We start from the raw sequence: 19,205 nt of genomic DNA, 5'->3' as shown, positions 1-19,205 counted from the left end.
AATGAAATTTCGACCAGGTCGCAGGGGTTGCGGGGGGGAACTGAATTTTCATTGGTTTTTTTGAAATAAAAATTTGAAAAATTCCCAGCCAAACTGGGGCATGTGACAATACTAACTTCCATCAGAAAGTCTGAAAGAGTACTGGCAGGCATAGGAAAAATTATTGATTTTTCGAAATTTTTATTTTGGGGGTTGATGATGCCCCCCTTCAATTTTTAAAGGATGTCTTTAGAAGTCCTAGCAGGCATTGGAGAAATTATGGATTTTCCAAAATCGAATCCAGCAGCCGAAAAAACATTAGTCCCGCAAAAATCAACTATGAAAATATATAGGGGGGGAAGCAAGGGCAATTTTTCATTTTTTTTCAATTTTGGCTCATATTCAAGGATTTTTGCAGCCATGAATTGATTGTCTATGTATTCTTACATCAGTTTTCAATGTTGGGATCACATAACCTGCCATCTATGCTGCTGATAGTGTATCATCAAACAAAAAATTAAATCCAGGGAGCACTCGAGGGGGGCTGTGTGATTTTTGGCAATTTCGAAAAATCTGCAGTCACACTGAACTGTGGAATGATGCTGACATATATCAAGAAATTATCAAAAGTGATGAAAAAGTGTATAAAAAATAGCAAAAATAACAGATTCTACCTTGGAGGTCCTTCCGGATCCCCCCAATATTTTCAACTTTTGAACCGCACATTTCTCAGCAAAGTGCAAAAAAAATTTTTTGTTCAGTGCCTCAACATTACTTGATCCTCACAATGAGATTTCGAACATGTTCCAGGGGGTGCGGGGGGAACAAAATTTCCATCAGTTTTTTTGTAATGAAAATTTGAAAAATTCCCAGCCAAACTGGGGCATGCGAAAATAGTAACTTCCATCAGAAAGTCTGTGAGAGTACTAGCAGACATCAGGAAAATCATTGATTTTTCGAAATTTTCATTTCTAGGGTCAATGATGCCCTCCTCAATTTTTGGAGATCCTCAACTCTGGAGATCCTTAAACATCGCCTTGCACACATGAAACATCGATTCTCTTGATGCCCCCTATCAAATGGCTCAATTTACCCCTCATTTTTTTGAGAAAATTTTGAAAAATCTGCAGTCATACTGAATGGTAAAATGATGTTAGAATATGTCAGACAATAATTGAAAGTGATGAAAGAAGAAAAAAATATGACAGAATTTACCTTGGAGGGACCAAGGACCCCCTCAATTTTCTCAACTTTTCAATGCTTGATTTCATAGCAAAGTCAAGAGGAACAATCTTACTCAGCACATCGAAATAAGGCTCTTTATCATGAATGAGAACTGGATGGATTGATATATGAGGGATTTAGGGGCAATTTCTCAATTTTTCCAATTTTGGCCCAGAAAATTTTTGACACCCACAATGTTGTAGCCAAAATTTCATGGATTCTGTAATTTTCACATCATATTTCATTGTTTAGATTGCATAACTAGCTGTCTATTTTACATTATAAAACTTAAAATAAATCTAATCCGAGGGGCACTCAGGGGGGACAATATAGGTGCTGTGTGATTTCCAGTAATTTGAAAAGAATCTACAACCAAACTGGAAAATAGGATGATGTGTCAAAAAATAATAGAAAAGGATAGAAAAAATGAAAAATATCAAATAACAGAGATTTGATTTCTGGTGTTACTCAGAGCCCCCTAAATTTTTCAACATTCTAATCTTCAATTTCACAGCAAAGACATAAGGAACTATTATGTTTGGCACATTGAAATATGGCAATGCATTATATAAAAACTGTATGGGAAGACATATGAAAGAAGGACATCATCCTATTTTCCAGTTTGGTTGTAGATTCTTTTCAAATTACTGGAAATCCATTCTATACTGCAATCACTCAACTCAAACTACTGAACTACTATCCTATCTAGCACACCTGATTAAACCTAGCCTACTCTACCAGGCCTACCCAACCAATACCACAAAACCTAATCTACCCTATCCACCTTCTGTGTCCTCCTATACCTGACCTACCCACTCAACCCTTTCTCAGTTAATCTAATAAACCTACTCCACCCAAGCCACCCTATATAAATTTTGCTATCCAACCTACTCTACCTAACACACCTCATGCTATCTAACCTACCCCACCTTACCCACCATACCTCACCTATCCAATCTAACTACTTCACTCTATCCAGCCTATACAATCTAACTATACTTGAACCATTCTAACAAACAAACCCCACATAACTCATCCCACTTTACCTACATAATCTCTATTTCTAGGATGTGCATCATTCTGGGTTGCTAGGTTATAAACAATGCTTAGACCCAGACATCCTGTACTGCTAACCTCTATCTCTACTACTCTATCCTACTTAACTCCACTCTACCTATCCCACCCTACTTAACCTACTCTACCTAACCCACCTTACCTAAACTACCCTACCTAACCTACTCTACCTATTCTCCTATCCAACCCTACCAAACCAACTCTATCTAACCCACCCTACCTAAACAACTCTACCTAACCTACTTGGGTGGGTGAAGCCCGCCTCCTACCTGGAGCGAAAAGCATGGAGACTGCAATACAACCCTATACAGTCATGAGGAATGGATAAAATATGACAAAAATAACCGATTTTACTTTGGGGGTCCTCCCGGACCCCCTCAATATTTTCAACTTTTCAACCACACATTTCTCAGCAAAGTGCGAAACAAATTTTTTGTTCAGTGCCTCAACATTAGATGATCCTCACAGTAAAATTCCGACCATGGTCCAGGGGATGCGGGGGGGAACGAAATTCCCATCAGTTTTCTTTGTAATGAAAATTTGAAAAATTCCCAGCCAAACTGGGGCATGTGACAATACTAACTTCCATCAGAAAGTCTGTGAGAGTACCAGCGGGCATCAGGGAAATCATTGATTTTTCGAAATTTTAATTTTAGGGTCAATGATACCCCCCTCAATTTTTGGAAAATGAAAGGGGGGAATTGCTACAGTTTTGAATTCTAAGTCAATCAACTCTGGAGACCCTAAACATCGCCTTGCACAGACAAACTATCAATTACTGTAATAGGGGGCTCAGACACCCTAATGTGGAATTCCCAGTGAAAACTGTGGATCTCAAAATTTCATGAATAATATCAGAAAGGGGACCAAAAATAACCCACAGAAAAATTGTCGAATAACAACATTTTTTATTCTAGGTGAGCATGGGGGGGACCCTCATATACAGTGCTGGTCATGGATCACATTTACAGGGTTTCTATTCTCAAAACCGAATTCAGCAGCTAAGAAAACATTACTCCTGCAAAAACTAACCAAAAAAAAAAAACAATAGTGGTGGTGGGAGGGTTATTTTTTTATTTTTGTCATTTTCCAGGATTTTTGCAGCCAAGATATGACTGTCTCTGTATTTTTCACATAAGTTTTTCATGTTGGAATCACTTAACCCGCCATCTATGCTGCTGATAATGCATCATCAAACCCAAAATTGAATCCAGAGGGCACTCGAGGGGGTCTGTGTGATTTTTGGCAATTTTGAAAAATCTGCAGTTACACTTTACAGTAAAATGATGTTCAAATATGTAGAAAAAAATTTAAGTCATCTAAAAAGAAGAAAAAAAAAATATGCATGAGAATTTTGGGGGGTTACCCAGGACCCCTAAATTTTTCCAGCTTTTCAATGGTTAATTTTATAGCAAAGTCAAGAGATACAATCTTACTCAGCACATAAAAATGAGGCTATTCTTCATATAATAACTTGATATGTGAGGGATGTAAGGGCAGTTATTCAATTTTTTTTCCAATTCTGGCCCAGGAAATTTTTGACCCTCACAATTTGGCATCAGATTCAGTTGTTGAGATAACATCCATTGCTGGTCAAAAATCCCAACCACAGCTTATCCATTCTTGAAATCAGATTCAGCAGCCCAAGAAACATTAGCTCTGTGGGAATAATCCAACAAAATTCATTAGGGGGGATGCAAGGGCAATTTTTTGATTATGACCAATTTTGGTTAATCATTAAGGATTTTGCAGCCAAGATTCGACTGGCACTGTATTCTTCACATCAGTTTTTGATGTTGGAATCACATAATATTATGGCGTCCATGCTCCTGATAGTGCACCATAAAACCCAAAATTTGATCCAGTGGTCACTCAAGGGGGGCTGTGTTAATTCTGACAATTTTGAAAAATCTGCAGTCACACTAAACGGTATAATGATGTTGGAATTTGTCAGACAATAATGGAAAGTGATGAGAAAAGAAAAAAAATTGACAAAATTTACCTTGGGGGGGACCAAGGACCCCCTCAATTCTTTCAGTTTTTCAATGCTTGATTTCATAGCACAGACAAGAGGAACAATCTCACTCAGCATATCGAAATAAGGCTATTTATCATAAATGAGAACTATATGGATTGATATATGAGGGATGTAAGGGCAATTTCTCGATTTTTTCAAATTTTGGCCCAGAAAAGCTTTGACACCCACTATGTTGCAGCCAAAATTTCATGGGTTATGTAATTTTCACATCATATTTCTTTGTTTAGATCACATAACTAGCTGTCTATGCTGCATAATGAAATTTGAAATTATTCTAATCCAGGTGGCACTGAAGTATAGGGGACAATATAGGTGCTGGTCCTCAATCACAACCACCGTCAAATAACCTTTGTGTATGAGATATTAAGCTGTTCTCGGACTTTTCACCCATTCTGTATTTGGTCAGTTTTTTTCTTATAGTATATCTAGTTTTTATATGAGTTGTTTGTTTTTGAATCACTTGAATTGATATTGAGGCATGTGATGTAGTGATCAGTTATGTCCAACTTCAGTAATGGAGAGTATGCAAAGCAGTTCTTAGGGAGTGGGATGAAAAAATGATCTATACAGATATTGCTTGTGGGAATAGTTGCTTTATCAATGCATGCTACAAACCCATTTACATATAAGATATCCAGGCAACACTCTTCTTGTAATATGGGGTTTAGAATGTCGCAATTATATCACCGGCAATGATTTCCAAGCTCCTTTGATTCGGCACCACAGTACTGGATAAGTCCTCCAGTCCGTTGTTAAAAACTGATAGTGATAAAGACAGGCTGTGATAAATACATTTCTTTTGACAAGGACAGTTAACCCAGCTTCCACAATCAGCTGGTTACTAGTTACTGATAAAGCTTCATCAATATATACGACAATACCGTCTGTCACACTGATTGATACTGTTGTAGGAACGAAGCAACCTGAAGCCCTCAATACTCACAAGGTCACTATCATCTCTAAGCCAGGCTTCTGTTAGAATAATGAAGTTATATTTGGTTTTGATTCCATGCAATGAAATTAATAACTCGTCAAAGTTTCTATTGTAACTAAGAATATTTAGATGTAACACCCTAAAGCTATTTGACCCACGACAATCACCACTGGCATCATTGAAAGCATTGTAATCTACAATATTATTGAACTCAAAACGGCCGCTCGAGATAATCATCATTATCCATGACTATCTTCTATATCTTGTCAGCGCACTGGCCAGATCACATTATTTAGAATTCAGAAAAAAATTATGTGAAGCAGCTTGAAAGTAGAATATTAATTGATGTAAAGTGAAGAATATAATAGAGGTTCAGAGTAGCTGGAAATGTTCAAAATATTCCAAGTCCAAAAAAAAAGAGAAGGTAAACAAAAATAAAACTTCCCAGAGATAGAACCAGGAAAATAAAAAATATATTCAAGGGAATTTGATCATCAATATTTGACTTGTTGGAGAGAGGAAAACAAAATTATCAAAAATTATTACAATAAAATTTTACTGAATATGAGTTACTGGAAGATTTTCCAGAAATAGAAAAATTATAATAAAAATATATTTACAGTTATCGAATTTATAACCAGTATTTTGATTTGTTACAAATTAAATGAGATAAAAACGAAAGTTCATTCTTTAGTGCTCAGTGATGAAGCTCTCTCCCCTTATCATCATTTTAATTAATCAGTTCATTAATCAGATGAGTCAATTGTCAAGTGACATGATTCACATTGTATTCAGATTATAACAAAAATGTAAGAGGGAAAAGAATTCTAAATATCATCTTCTAATGAAAAATATCTTAGTTCTCTCCTATAAATTTTCACAACAACACTTCTCTTCACAACAACACTTGTGTGTCATCAAACAGCACACTAAACTTGATCGGAAGTCCAGACGGGCAATGCTGCATTATAACTTTGTTGATTCCATCCTTGATATTTTTTATAGTGTGGGTGAAGACATCGATCAGGAACTGATGCACACATCCATTGCTGATAGCTGTATTTTCGATGGATTGTGAATATCACCTCTTCTATGGAGAATGCTGTCCACGCTTACTGCATTGACAACTGCCTGTCGTTTATCCCGAAGTCTGGAGCAAGCAAAAATGTAAGACTCATGATCTGGACATGATTCCAAATATCCTGCATCGTTGAAAAAGTCTGTCAATGAGATAATACCATGATTATGTAGTTCCTCCTCATGCTCAATCACTGCATACCGCAGACATAGCTCACTGTTTGACAACATGTTGCAGTAGACTGAATACCTCTCAGTGCTGACAAGCCGTCTTATACCAAACAGGGAAAAGTGGTGGTGGTGGGGATAACTTTTCCTGTTTCAATAGGTCTATTATGATGTCACCCCATCATGAATCACTTCTCAATTCATTGTTATCATTAGTAGGAAGAAGTATCATTTTCTATATAATTTGAGTCTTAAACATAAATCCTCTATGGTGTAGTGGCTAGCATGTCAGCTTTCCAAGTTGGAGGTTCCAGGTTCGAATACAAGGTGGTAAAGGTAAGTATTAAAGGTCAGTATCAACAGAACCAGAGGATATATATATTTTTTTTGTATGTAGTGGGTAGAGAAGAGAAAACAATATTTTTATTCTTCCCATATGCATTTATTTTCCATCATGAAACAGAATATATATATTAGTCATTGAAAATCCTCTTCTATATTTTGTGGTTTCCTGATAGACCTCTGCCGACCTTTCCTCTCGTTCTGAAATGCTGCATACTCCATCAGTTTGTACAGTATCCCGAAAAGCAGCACTGTGGATAGATATTAGTAGAGCAGAGTCTCCTGAACAGCTCTCTGTAACTCTGAATCTCTTCACACGTCCATCATCTCTGCAGTATGAGAATCCTGCAAAGGTCACCTTCCTGTTGTTGCTGATAAGAGTTGGACTCTTGTCACCGCATTCAAATTCATGCCAATACTTTCGGGATGAACGATCATCAAAGATCAATTCAATCTCGACATCCTCATTTCGCCAATTATAGACTTTATCCAAATTTACAACAGCTACTTCACTATACTTGAGACTGTAGATAGTATCCAAAGGTACTCGTTGGCTATCGCCAAACAGAGCATAACCTTTTAAGTATGACATTATCAACAGTTAGCAATTGACTGATGTTCAAGAGACAAACTTCTCCACTTATATATAGTCCATAATGATGGTGGTGGGGGAAAAAGTGAATGATAAAACAGTAAATTAAATCAAATGTTTATTCATTGATATGGAAAGGTTAGGACAAAAATATCTATCTTCCAGCATTGTCTTCATAATCCAATCATGGGTTGAGTTCACAATATTGTGTGTGCAGAGTAGTGGTGTATCCATAGGCTCCTTCCTTGATCCAGTCAGCTTCTTCGGCACAGACTCCACATAGTTGAGTGTGTAATGCTCCGGGCAGTAGCTTCCATGTCCAGCGCTAGTCCTCAGCAATTCCACCAGGTTCGGTATCTTGCAGTAGAGATAGGGTAATGTCAAGTCGACATACTCTATATTCTCCTTATCATCCAGCTGCAGCAGCTTGTCCAATAGAGCGATTGCTCATATCCATAGACAAAGGTCTTGATTGACTGTCCCAAGTTGCTGTCAGCCAGCCATCATCCAATCATATCGCAAACAATTGATTTCAGAGCTTTGTAGGGAAGATGTTGTTGACCAGCTCCTTTGACCGACCATCTAAGTCCATGTTTAGCTTGATGTAGACAATTGTTGTCAAGCACCACACTAGCTTTCAACAGCATATCTGGGTAGGGTGGCTTGAAAAAGTAGTGATGAGTTGTTACATGATAATTATCATCACATTCAGTACTGCCATCTCCTTCACAATGAAATCATGACCCAGTCCTTCAAATCCTTGGAAGTTCATCAGGTAGAGTGGTAGTGGACCGAAAATGTTGCTAGCTCTTCTGTAAATGTTGCAAAGTTGTCGTCTCCACTACAGTCCTCAAATACCACGCCATCATCGGAAGCAGTATGTAGGTCTGTAGTACTTGTAGAAGCATCCTTCATCAACGGTTTGTCTAACACATCCTCTCCTTCACTTATCTGTCCATCTTCCCTAGTAGGGAAGGTAACAGTAGCCGACTTGAACATGACTGCTCCACATGAGAATGAGCTGCACAATCCAGATCATGAATAATTTATATTCTTCTATGCTGACTGTACTAGACCAGTCAATGGTTGGTACTCTTTGATCATTTCATGAATTATTAGGCAGTAGGCTCGTGTATTGGTGGGTATGTTGGCAGTAGCTTCAAACTCAATCGACACTTCATGTTTTGAGTGATTCATTTTGGCAGGAGCAATCGAAAGCAAAAAAATTATCTTATCAGTGCTTATAGCTCCTGTTTCAAGCAGAGGTTTAGATGAGTGAGCATTATCATGATTGTAGACTCCATTGAAAGCTGCATACATGTTGTAGACACAATTATCATCACCATCAATGCTCTCATACAGGTAGTATTCGTTGTTTGAAAACACTCGAATATCCTTCATACTACACTTGTCAAATTTTGAACTGTTAGCTGCTGCTACACCTCGTCTTGCAGTCTGCAGGCCAACTACAATGTAGTGTGCCTTCTCATGCTGAGTTGTTGACTTGACAGTCCATGTATGTTTTGTAATTTGCAGCAAGGTTGGGTACTCATACAATTCCCAATGTCGAAATGGTATACTGATTGGTGTGTCATTCTGCACAATCTGTAGCAGACGCATTCTTACATCATCAGACACTTCCACATAGGGAATTCTCCACAAAAGCTATGTGATTATAACATTAGCACCGGCAACACTCACACAGTCATTGAAATTAGGGCTTCATCTCAACACCAGCTTAACAGAATCTGTCTATAGTCTCTGGCAAAGCCCAGCAGGTATCATAGAGGTACATCCATTTTTGTACCATCAGCAGCGAAATTGGCAAAACCAGTGGTTGAACTAAACTTGTAGCCGGCCGCTCCCATCTTGCTGCATTCATCTCGCTCGAATGTCATAGCATTCTTCATCAGACTGGTGATACCCGGATTATGTATGCTGTCCACCTCCACACCATTGATTTCATAACGTATCTCTGAAAACAGATTGGCAAAGAATCCAGACACACACGGTGTTCCAGCCACAGCAGCATCGGCAGCTCCAAGTACTGTATACTCCAGATGTAGATAGCTCTCGGATGACAGTGTGTAAATGTCCTGTTGCTGGATTGGTATCCTCAATATTCATCATTGGCATTGAAGCTTGTGGTATAGGGGGCATGAGAATGGTACTCATAGACAATGATACTGGTGTCCAATGAAGGTCCATTCCTTGTCACATTCAAAACTCCCATTGCTAATGTTGTCTCACTTGACAGCCTTTTTCCTTTAGATGGTCCTCTTAATGGTCCTTTTAATGCTCCTCGATGTTAACCTCACAGAGGTTGAATGTCGAATGACACGTTTTGCATTGGCACTCCTTCCATCTATTTTTTTAGGTTCTTGACTGCCCTCCATGGGAGACATTGCCGCCTCCACATCCAATCCCTGATCCCACTTTGAGAATATTAGCACCATCTCACTTATGCTGTCTCAAATGCAAAGTAATATTGATCTCCCCACCTCTATTATTTATCAGACGTTCGTTCTCATCAACAACCTCCAACATAATGTTACCAATCTGCTTGATGTCCACAGGTAAATAGATTACATTCTGCACAGTTACAATCATTTTATATCCTGGATCAACATCTGGGTGAAACTCATAGATCACATGATCTTTGACCCCATTCAAATAGGATCCTCCCAAAATGTTACATTTCATATGCAGCACATTAGGTCAATTGATTTTTACTGTAAAATCACCTCTAGCCTCCTTGTTGGCTTCTACAACTCGTTTATCACTGAATCCCAACAAACGTCCTATTGAATTGGCTGGACTGAAATCTAACTTGGCATTGCTCAGAACCGAACATTTTAAGGTCAATGGATCGACAGCCACTGAGAACTGTATGCCTTCGTTATGTAACCTAGCTCTAAGCAGAGTGGCAATAGTTTGAAATTCAAAACTGCCCTCTTGTAATGATATATGCTGGAGATCTGACCCAAATTCAGCACTAGTATCCTGCATCACCTTGGATACAATATCCTCTTTTTTCTTATCTTCTTCTTCCATTCCAATCTTCCATCTATTACCCCTGGTTCCAACATTACATACATAACCATACCAATGATTTGTCATATTTGAATTGTCAACTGATGTTAGCTCCTGATGTGTCAGTGCTGGGTCAGTTGTTGCTGATTTCTTCACTATATAATTTAAGAGTTTTGGTGCATAGTAGTGCAGTGTATTGTTGTAGCCCGCCTCAATATTTGGTATTGAATTACAGCTGGTGAAGCTGATAAGACCAACCTCCCATTCACCAGTGCTTGTATCAAGAGGTGGGTAAAAGTTGCTTTTCAGCACAGATGTATTACCTCCAAAGCAGAGCATCATGGTCTTGACTGCTCAATGTACTATTGCACAATGATTTGCTATAAGTTCTTACTCAGTTTATATATATATGGAGAAGACAATGGGGAATAATAATACATGTTTTTTATAGATTATAATCATTTATTTTCATCAATCAAAAATTTCAAACACAAATGTCCACAAATATGAGAGTAGAGATCTGCCTGCTTCCATTCATAGTTATATTCGATCCTTACCGCTGGTGCTAGCCCTTGATGCATGTAGTCGATAAACTCCTGTGGTGGTCTCAGGTTGCTGAATCCATCAAAGTATTGGATGACATCATCATTCTTCACATAGCACACCCAATGTGTGCCGGCGCCAGTACTGCTGTCAAGATTGATGATACCACATTCTCGTCTCAATGGTCCTGCAACCAGTAGAGCATCCCGCATAAACACACCTTGGAATCGTTCCAGCTTTAGATGACACACATACTCGTAGATGTAGAGGTCTGCGTCGGTGAGTGCCTGGTCAGGCAGAGCAATCATCGTCTTCTGCATTGACAATGGTGGCATGCCCCGTTTCCCGTCCTCTGTTGATGTCTCAGATAAAGACCTCCACCTTTCTTGGACGATGTCTGCTGACATTTTAGATAAAGTCATCTACCTTTCTTGGACGATGTGTGCTGACATTTCCTGGAATTCTTCTTACAACTTCTTGCTCCTCCACCAAACTTTGCCTTGGCACTCATGATGTTGGTGACTGCTATCGCTGCTGCCCTCTCCGCCAATCCCAAGTCCGAAGATGTTACTACACTCCAAGCACGCTCTGCCAAGATGTTGTCAGCTACTGCTCTGCTTGCTGTATCACCACTCTTGGAATAGGCAATATCGTGTTCCTTGCAGGCTTGATTGAGTTTGTTGATTCCTGGATCACCTCTTGCTAATTGCTCTGCAAGTTTTGTTCCTAGCCCGCAGTACTGATAGCCAGGGATATGCAGTTCAACTGGTAGAATGTTGATTGCCCTATTAACTATTGCACCGGTTACGTTCTTGATAGCTGACAAGACTCCTCTTCCTTGATACCTCTTTCTCTCTCTGCATATCACCATCTAATGCTGCTCAGACGGGTTGTCAATTGGTTTTATACCTTCAGGTGATTCTGATGAAAAAAGACCTGAAAGTCTGATCATCTCAGTTTCCAATCTAGTGTGATCCCAACCTCCTGCTCTCTTCAACATGTTTTGTAAATCAGGTATACTGAATATATTTGCTGTTATATTTATATATTTACTGGTATATTTCTCAACGACTTCAATGACAAGCTCTCGGAATCTTTTTTCCAAATATCATTTGTTCACCCCATCCAAGTCTCCAATTGGATCTCACATATCTGTCAGTATAGAGTTATTTAGACTTGTAACAATGATTGACTGTCATCGAGACTTTTGAACTTTGGCAGCCATGACCAAATAAGATCTTTGCATGTGATCAGATTTATAGTGTCACTATCATTTCGAGGATCCGCTACATTAATCACTCGCCTGTGGTGAGTGTTGATATTACCCAAAGTATCTATAATTCTTTCACCCATAGGAGCCATTGTATATGGAAGGCAGTGTGTGGTAGAAACACTCTCAACTGTATGTCAAGTTGGAGTACAACCTTCTTCTTATATTACAACTAGTGTGCAGGCTTGCCAACTATGTAACCACCTTCCACCAACTCTTCTAAAATGGAATTGATTTCATTCTCATGTCCAGTGTTGCCAACTGCTCTAGATTGGTTCAAGAGTCTCAACCTGTCTACAAGTTCATTAGGATCATTGTAGTGGATGTATTTGATTTCAGTAGCATTGTTTGCAACCAATATTCGGTAAAATTTATGAAAATATATAATTTCCATTCAACTCTATGAATACTTTGAGAGCAACGGCCTGCTTACCACTGCACAGTTTGGTTTCAGAGCGGGTAGATCAACCATAGATGCAGTTGGCTCAATTGTAGACGACATATTAGACTGCTTCAATTCAAAGAACTATGCAGGTTAGTCCTGTATGACCTGAGTCGAGCGTTCGATGTTGTCCAACATGAAATTTTATTGAAAAAATTGTAACTTATCATTTAGGTGTACAAGGGAAAGCTCTTAAACTGTTGCAATCGTACCTGAGTGATCGTAGGCAGACTGTAAATGTTAATAACGAATTCTCCAAGTGTTGCATTGTACGTCATGGTATACCACAAGGATCAATAGCAGGACCCTTGCTATTTCTGATAATGATGAATGATATTGATTATTGTACCAAATCTAAAGTAGTTTGTTATGCTGACGACATATCTATGTTTTCTGTAGATACTGATATCCTGGCTCTAAAAGAAAAAATGTCCAACTGTCAGGATGAAATGAGCATATGGTTTAGGGCAAATAATCTACTTCTCAATAGCAATAAAACGCAACAAATAATTCTAGGGTTGAGGCAAATTGATAAAGATAATTTGAAATGTGTGAAGATTTGGGGATATATCTAGATCAAGGATTGACATGGGGCGCACATATTGATCATGTTTGTTCCAAGCTGAGCCGAGTGTTATATCTTTCACGCAGATTGAAAGAATATGATATATATAGATAGATATAGATATAAAAGTGCTTTATTGAAAAAAACAATATTTTACCAGAAGTATCATATAAAAATATTGCATACACTGTATGGCTTGGTCAAAGACAGTCAGCCGGAAATTCCGAATTACTAAGATAAATGAACACACATTCTTCATATCAAAATAAAATAAATAAATGAGTCTCTTTGGATAAAACAGAAGCATTTTAACATTTTATATTTCTAATGTGATCCAATTCCTTTCTTCATTTTTTAAATGAAAAAAAAAAAATAATAATAAAGTCCAAATAATACATGATGATCAAATTTCTTGATAATACACAAATTAAATTAAACAACCTGAGTAGAAAAAAGTCGAAAAAGAGTACCCAATGACTAAATTACAAAATATACAATTCACTATGGCACTAACCAAACATGCATAAGAAGGAAATAGATTCTCCATGTTACGCTATTTCAATTCTTAAATTGAAATGGATTAATTCTTCTTTTTCAAAAGTATATAGGCCTATTACCTTTGAGTGGAAATGATCTAGATGAAAACGAAACTGCACCAACTTGACCTCAATTACAAACATTGACAACAATTGAGATGATGTATAATAATAATAATAACAATAATAATGGGGGTTCATTAGTATTTCAATATCAAACCAAACTATTAAATTATTGAAATACCTCAGTAATTAAACTCTTGAATTAATTGCCACCTATAGCGCCAAGCATCTACAAAATGATGCCAGCTTTACCCAATCCTTGCCGTTCAAAAAATCAATAAATGCTTCCTGGTTAAGCTCAATAGCTCCCAAATATCTAGATCTCCACTCTGATAGAATGGGGCATACTGCTAGGAAATGGAAAATATCCTTGTTATCCCCTCTGTTACATAATGGACAGCGCATGTCTCTATTTTCCAACCACGGCTTGTAGTTCAAATCTATCAATCCACATCTTGCCTTCATCACCCATTTTATAAGCGCATGGCTACTCAGCTCCTTTATATAGCTCGCAGATCCTAGACCCAATTTCAGTGCTCTGTAATAAATATGAAAATTTGCCGCCGTTGCACCTCTCAAAAGATCCTCCCTGAAATTCTCTCTCACCCCATCCAACAATTTCAACATTTCACTCTTCCAGTTACCCATATTCTGAGTGGAAAAATCCAAATTAACATTGCACTCTGTTGCCATTTGTATCCATGCCTTGTACCAAGAACATTTCTTCCTTATTACCTCCACAGCCATAATATCTTTGGTAATCTATCATTTTCCATTTTCAAAACTTTATTGATGTATTGAAAATGAAGCTTCAATGTATACTCGAAAATCAGCCTTTCATCCGTTTCAAGAAACAACATGTAATTTGGTATGTTATTTGGCAGAGCGAACAATCTTTTAATATACAATCGTTTTAGTTTCTCAATGCTATCAAATTTCTGAAACCGCCACACTTGTGCCGCATAACAGATTATTGCTCTACTACATGCATTAAATAATACCGATTTAGCTTCAAAATTGATTTTATTGTCATTTATCACTCTGTTCCAACCAACATTCAAACTCAATTTTGCAATCTGTATCCTCTCCTTCATTTGTGCTGCTTCATGCTCATTTTTGGTGTGAATGTCACCCCCAAATATTCATAACTGTCAACTTGTTCCACATCATTGCCTCCAAAAAACCAGCGCTCATTTCTACCCATTCTTCCACCATTTCTGAAAACTAAAATTTTTGATTTTTCCAGGTTGACAGTTAGATTCCACTGCTTGCAATACTGTTTCATATTATTTATCATCCTTTGTAAGCTAACAGGAGAGTCTGACAAGAGTACAATATCATCGGCGTACATTAGTACCCTTATTCGTTTGTTTGCCACTAGTATGCCTCCCTCTAGAGCATCATCTAAATCATTCAAAAAGATTGAGAATAATAACGGGCTGATTACGCATCCCTGCCTTAAGCCCATCTCTGTAGCAAAGCTCTTTGTCAGGCCATCTTTACACCATACACTAGCAATTGTTTCACTATTCAAAGCTTTTAGTATATTAATCATTTTTGTGGATAAACCTAGGCAGGATAACTTGTAGAAGAGAGCGCTTCTATCAATAGAGTCGAACGCGGCTCGGTAATTGACGAAGAAACAGTAAACTTTATTTTTTCTAATCTGCAATTTTAATTGAATAATAGATGAAAGAATGAAAATATTATCGACAGTTGAATAACCTTTCCTGAAGCCGGCCTGATATTCATTGAGAATATTTCTTTCCTTGACCCAATTATCAATTCGTTTCAACAAACATCCACAAAACAGTTTTGCGATAACGTCCATAAGTCTTATACCTCTATAGCTCTCTACATTTTCTCTCTCTCCTTTCTTGTAGAGTGGGAACACAATCGATAACTTGAAACTGTCTGGCACGTCACCCGAGTTGAAAATTCTATCAAAAAGAATTATAATCTTATCAATTAGACTCGACAGAGCATTTTTGTAAAATTCATAGGAAATGCGATCCACTCCTGGTGCTTTATTATTTTCAGCTTCCTTTATAACTAACAACAACTCTCTCATTTCAAAATTCCTATCCATCTCTAAGTTCTCCACTTTAGGGACTGCATACTGTACAGGATTACTTATCAATTGAGGATTCCATAATTTGAAAAAGTAATTCACCCAATCTTGAGCATTTATAGAATTCGAAACAAATTTATTCATATTTTTAAACTTATTTAATCCATCCCAGAAGCTTTTTGTATCTCTTGCTGAATTTAAATTATCAATAAGTCTGCAGACTGAGAGATTGAAAGAATATGTACCTCAACATTACCTCAAAATGACCTATTTTGCCTTCTTCCAAGGTACATTTGCATATGGTTTATCATTGTGGGGTTGTGCTACTGATGTACAAAAAACCTTGCTCCTTCAGAAGAAGGCTTTGAAAATTGTTGGTAATGCAGACTACTTAGAACCTTGTAGGCCAATTTTTGTAGAACAGAAAATAATGACAATTTATAGCTTATTTGTATTTTTACTAGCTATGGAAGTGAAAATGAATTTTGACTCTTTCCTATGTAGGGAGAATTTTCACCAGCATAATACAAGGTACAGACAGTGTATTGAAGTACCATATGCCAGGCTGAGGAGAACTCAGATCAGTTCAAGAGTAATTTCTATAAAAATATTCAATAAGCTTCCGTTTTTTTCCTCAGTTTAAACGTCAAATAATGAGAACACTTTTGACAGAAAATCCGCTTTACTCATTGACTGAATTCCTCAACATGAGCAATGTAACTATTAGTAGCTACTTCTGATCAAATTTGAATTTAGAGTAAATCTTAAATAAGTGTGAACTATCATATAAACTTTCATGACTTGTATATTTTGATTGCCTATTATGTGATTATTATTGAATGTCTGTTAGATTTATTATCATTGTAATGCATATAAGATTATGACGTTTCCGATTGTATAGTTTTTATACTTAAAGGAATAAAAATCTATTCTATTCTACCATATTAAATGGTGTCACCAGTCCTCTCCCACTATGCTTACCATTCCTTATCAGTGGGTAAATTGTCTTCTTAAACTTGGCATCATTAGAGTTTATAATACGTCCAACTGGGTCATTGTTTTTCCTATACAAATTGGTCAAATACAGAATGCATTTGAGTCAGGTGATGTAACAAGTTGATTGTTATGCTTCTTTTTAAAAATCAGCTCACATGGTCCAGCTGTTGCATCAAAAATCATTTTATGTTCTTCATCTGCAGGGTCAGTCAGTCCAATCTTTGAGCCATCACTTCCAAAGGTTAGATGCCTACTACCCATATAGTACTTGTTTCTAACTAATCTTGGTCTATATGTAGTATCTGCACTACTATCATTCAACATTGCTCTATAAACATATGGACCCACTATGGTTCCACTCAATCCACTTTGAGTATACATGTTGTACACTTCCTTGAGACTGCTGCTATTCAACACTGCCTCAATATCCTCCTCCTCCCCCTCCTCATCACTCCAAGTCCTAGCCTTGGACAATAATTTTCTTGCAACTGCTGAAGTACTTGGAGCCGGAGTGGAGCCTGCTGCTTCTCCAAATGATTCATAGGTTGGTGACTCCTCCTCCTCCTCCTGCTCCTCAACAACTTCTAGTTGTGGTGGTAATGAATGTCGAACACGTCTGGGTCGGATTGGAGTTGTTGGCGGTGTAGGTGGTGGAAGCCAATGTTGTTCTGCTAATGGTTGAGCCAGTGGCTGTTGCTGAGCTGGAGGTGGTTGCTGCTGGGCTGCAGGAATCTGAAGAGTCTCGATAATTTTTTCCAGTGGTTCAGTTAGCGGTTTGAGATGTTTTGCATGTTGCTCCTCTGTCAATTCTCTTCCAAATGTGAGCTCCTTATGCTTTCTCTTGATGTTATGTCTTAGCTTTGCAATCTCCTTGATGGTAGGAGCTACCTCCTCTAATGTCTTCTGACGAGGTTGAACCATCCTGCTTGCCTCACAATAACAGACTGATACTCTACTAGACTTACACCTCAACTAATAGGTGTTGATTCCATTTCTGTAGCACCCAGCATTCTTTCCTGATGAGCGGTCAATGACAAGGAATGCATGTGCAGCTGACGACCAAACCTTGTTACACATGTCCTTGAACTGATCAAAGGTCATATCGGCTCTGACATGGTCTCTATACAAATGTTTCAAGTTCAGCTCATCCTGTTCAAACATGATTAGAAAATTTGCATTGTCACGAATCAACTGATTTGGAATGTGGCTATAGGTCTGTGCCAGATAGAAAACATCGACGTCACTGTGTCTGCCTGCACTAAAGTATTTCCTGATGGCATCCTGTTGCTCACAAATTACATCATCAAAGATAATTATTGAATTGGCAGGCAGTTCATGTGGTTCAGGTATTTCCTCACTAGTATCACACTCTACATATTCCATCTCATCGCCTAGTCCCTGCATGATGGTTTCAAGTAACTTGTACTTGGACTGAAATGTAGTCTTTGAAAAAAGTAGTATATTTTAGAAATGTATTCCATTTGGATCAGAAAGCATGTTGAACAGTAGATTTGTCTTAACACACCCTGAAGGTCCACATATAATGCATCTTATATGGTTGGGGAATAAAGGACCATGCCGCTTCTTCTGATTGTCCATTTCCAGACCACAACCTTTCACCACACGATCAAAATCAATAACTTTGAACAGGTTTTGCCATTGTACAACCTCTCTCATCCTAGATCAAGTCACTTTTGTCAATCCATGAGTCGTGACTTGAACTGTATCCTTTCCAACACACTAGCAGCTTGTCCCCTCTTTTCCTCAAAACCTTTTCAATCTCAAAGACACTTGGCACTGTTGTCTTTACAATTTCTTCAGAGTGAAACCCTCCTTGAATAGGCTCACCTCTATAGTCTTCCAACTCATATGTTACAGGTACTGTGGGACATATATGTGTTACTGTGAACAGCTCATTTGTCCAATTGGTTAGATATCCCTTGTCAAAAGTCTTTTTATACTTGCTTATTCTAACCTTGTCACCAGGCACAATATCCTGATGAGGGCCTGGATAGAACCTACCTCTACACTCAGCATTCTTCTTCACAGAATCTCTTCTTCTTGATAGGCTTGATGCTGTTTACCGAGTCGGTCGAGTAGCACTTTCTCATGCTCCTTCTGCACATCTACTGGCCACATACCTATTGTTCTATGAATCTTAGCATTATACTCTTTGAGGAGTGAGGTTAGAAGGTCTGTCCAACGATAGGTTCCTCGCTCAGTGAACTTGATCCACATTAACTGTTTAAGTGTTCTGT

The 19,205-nt window shown here is 37.9% G+C and overlaps 1 protein-coding gene across 4 annotated transcripts in view; it reads right to left on the bottom strand.

Annotated features, from left to right (window-relative positions):
- Positions 1-19,205, bottom strand: part of LOC111056481 (probable chitinase 2) — a 184,983-nt gene that overhangs the window by 39,448 nt on the left and 126,330 nt on the right. The window contains exon 7 of one of the 4 annotated variants that reach the window (XM_039443277.1): positions 10,908-11,191. The exons of the other annotated variants lie outside the window; for them this stretch is intronic. Within the exon in view, the coding sequence (XP_039299211.1) occupies positions 11,183-11,191 (9 nt within the window). The 3' untranslated portion in view covers positions 10,908-11,182. Of the gene's footprint in view, positions 1-10,907; positions 11,192-19,205 lie in introns of those variants that run through there. 4 annotated transcript variants of the gene reach the window in all.

This window comes from Nilaparvata lugens, chromosome X (assembly GCF_014356525.2).
Source record: "Nilaparvata lugens isolate BPH chromosome X, ASM1435652v1, whole genome shotgun sequence".
NCBI classification, from domain to species: domain Eukaryota; kingdom Metazoa; phylum Arthropoda; class Insecta; order Hemiptera; family Delphacidae; genus Nilaparvata; species Nilaparvata lugens.
The sequence above is the reverse complement of the archived record's forward strand: the minus strand, read 5'-3'. Positions and strand labels throughout refer to the sequence as shown.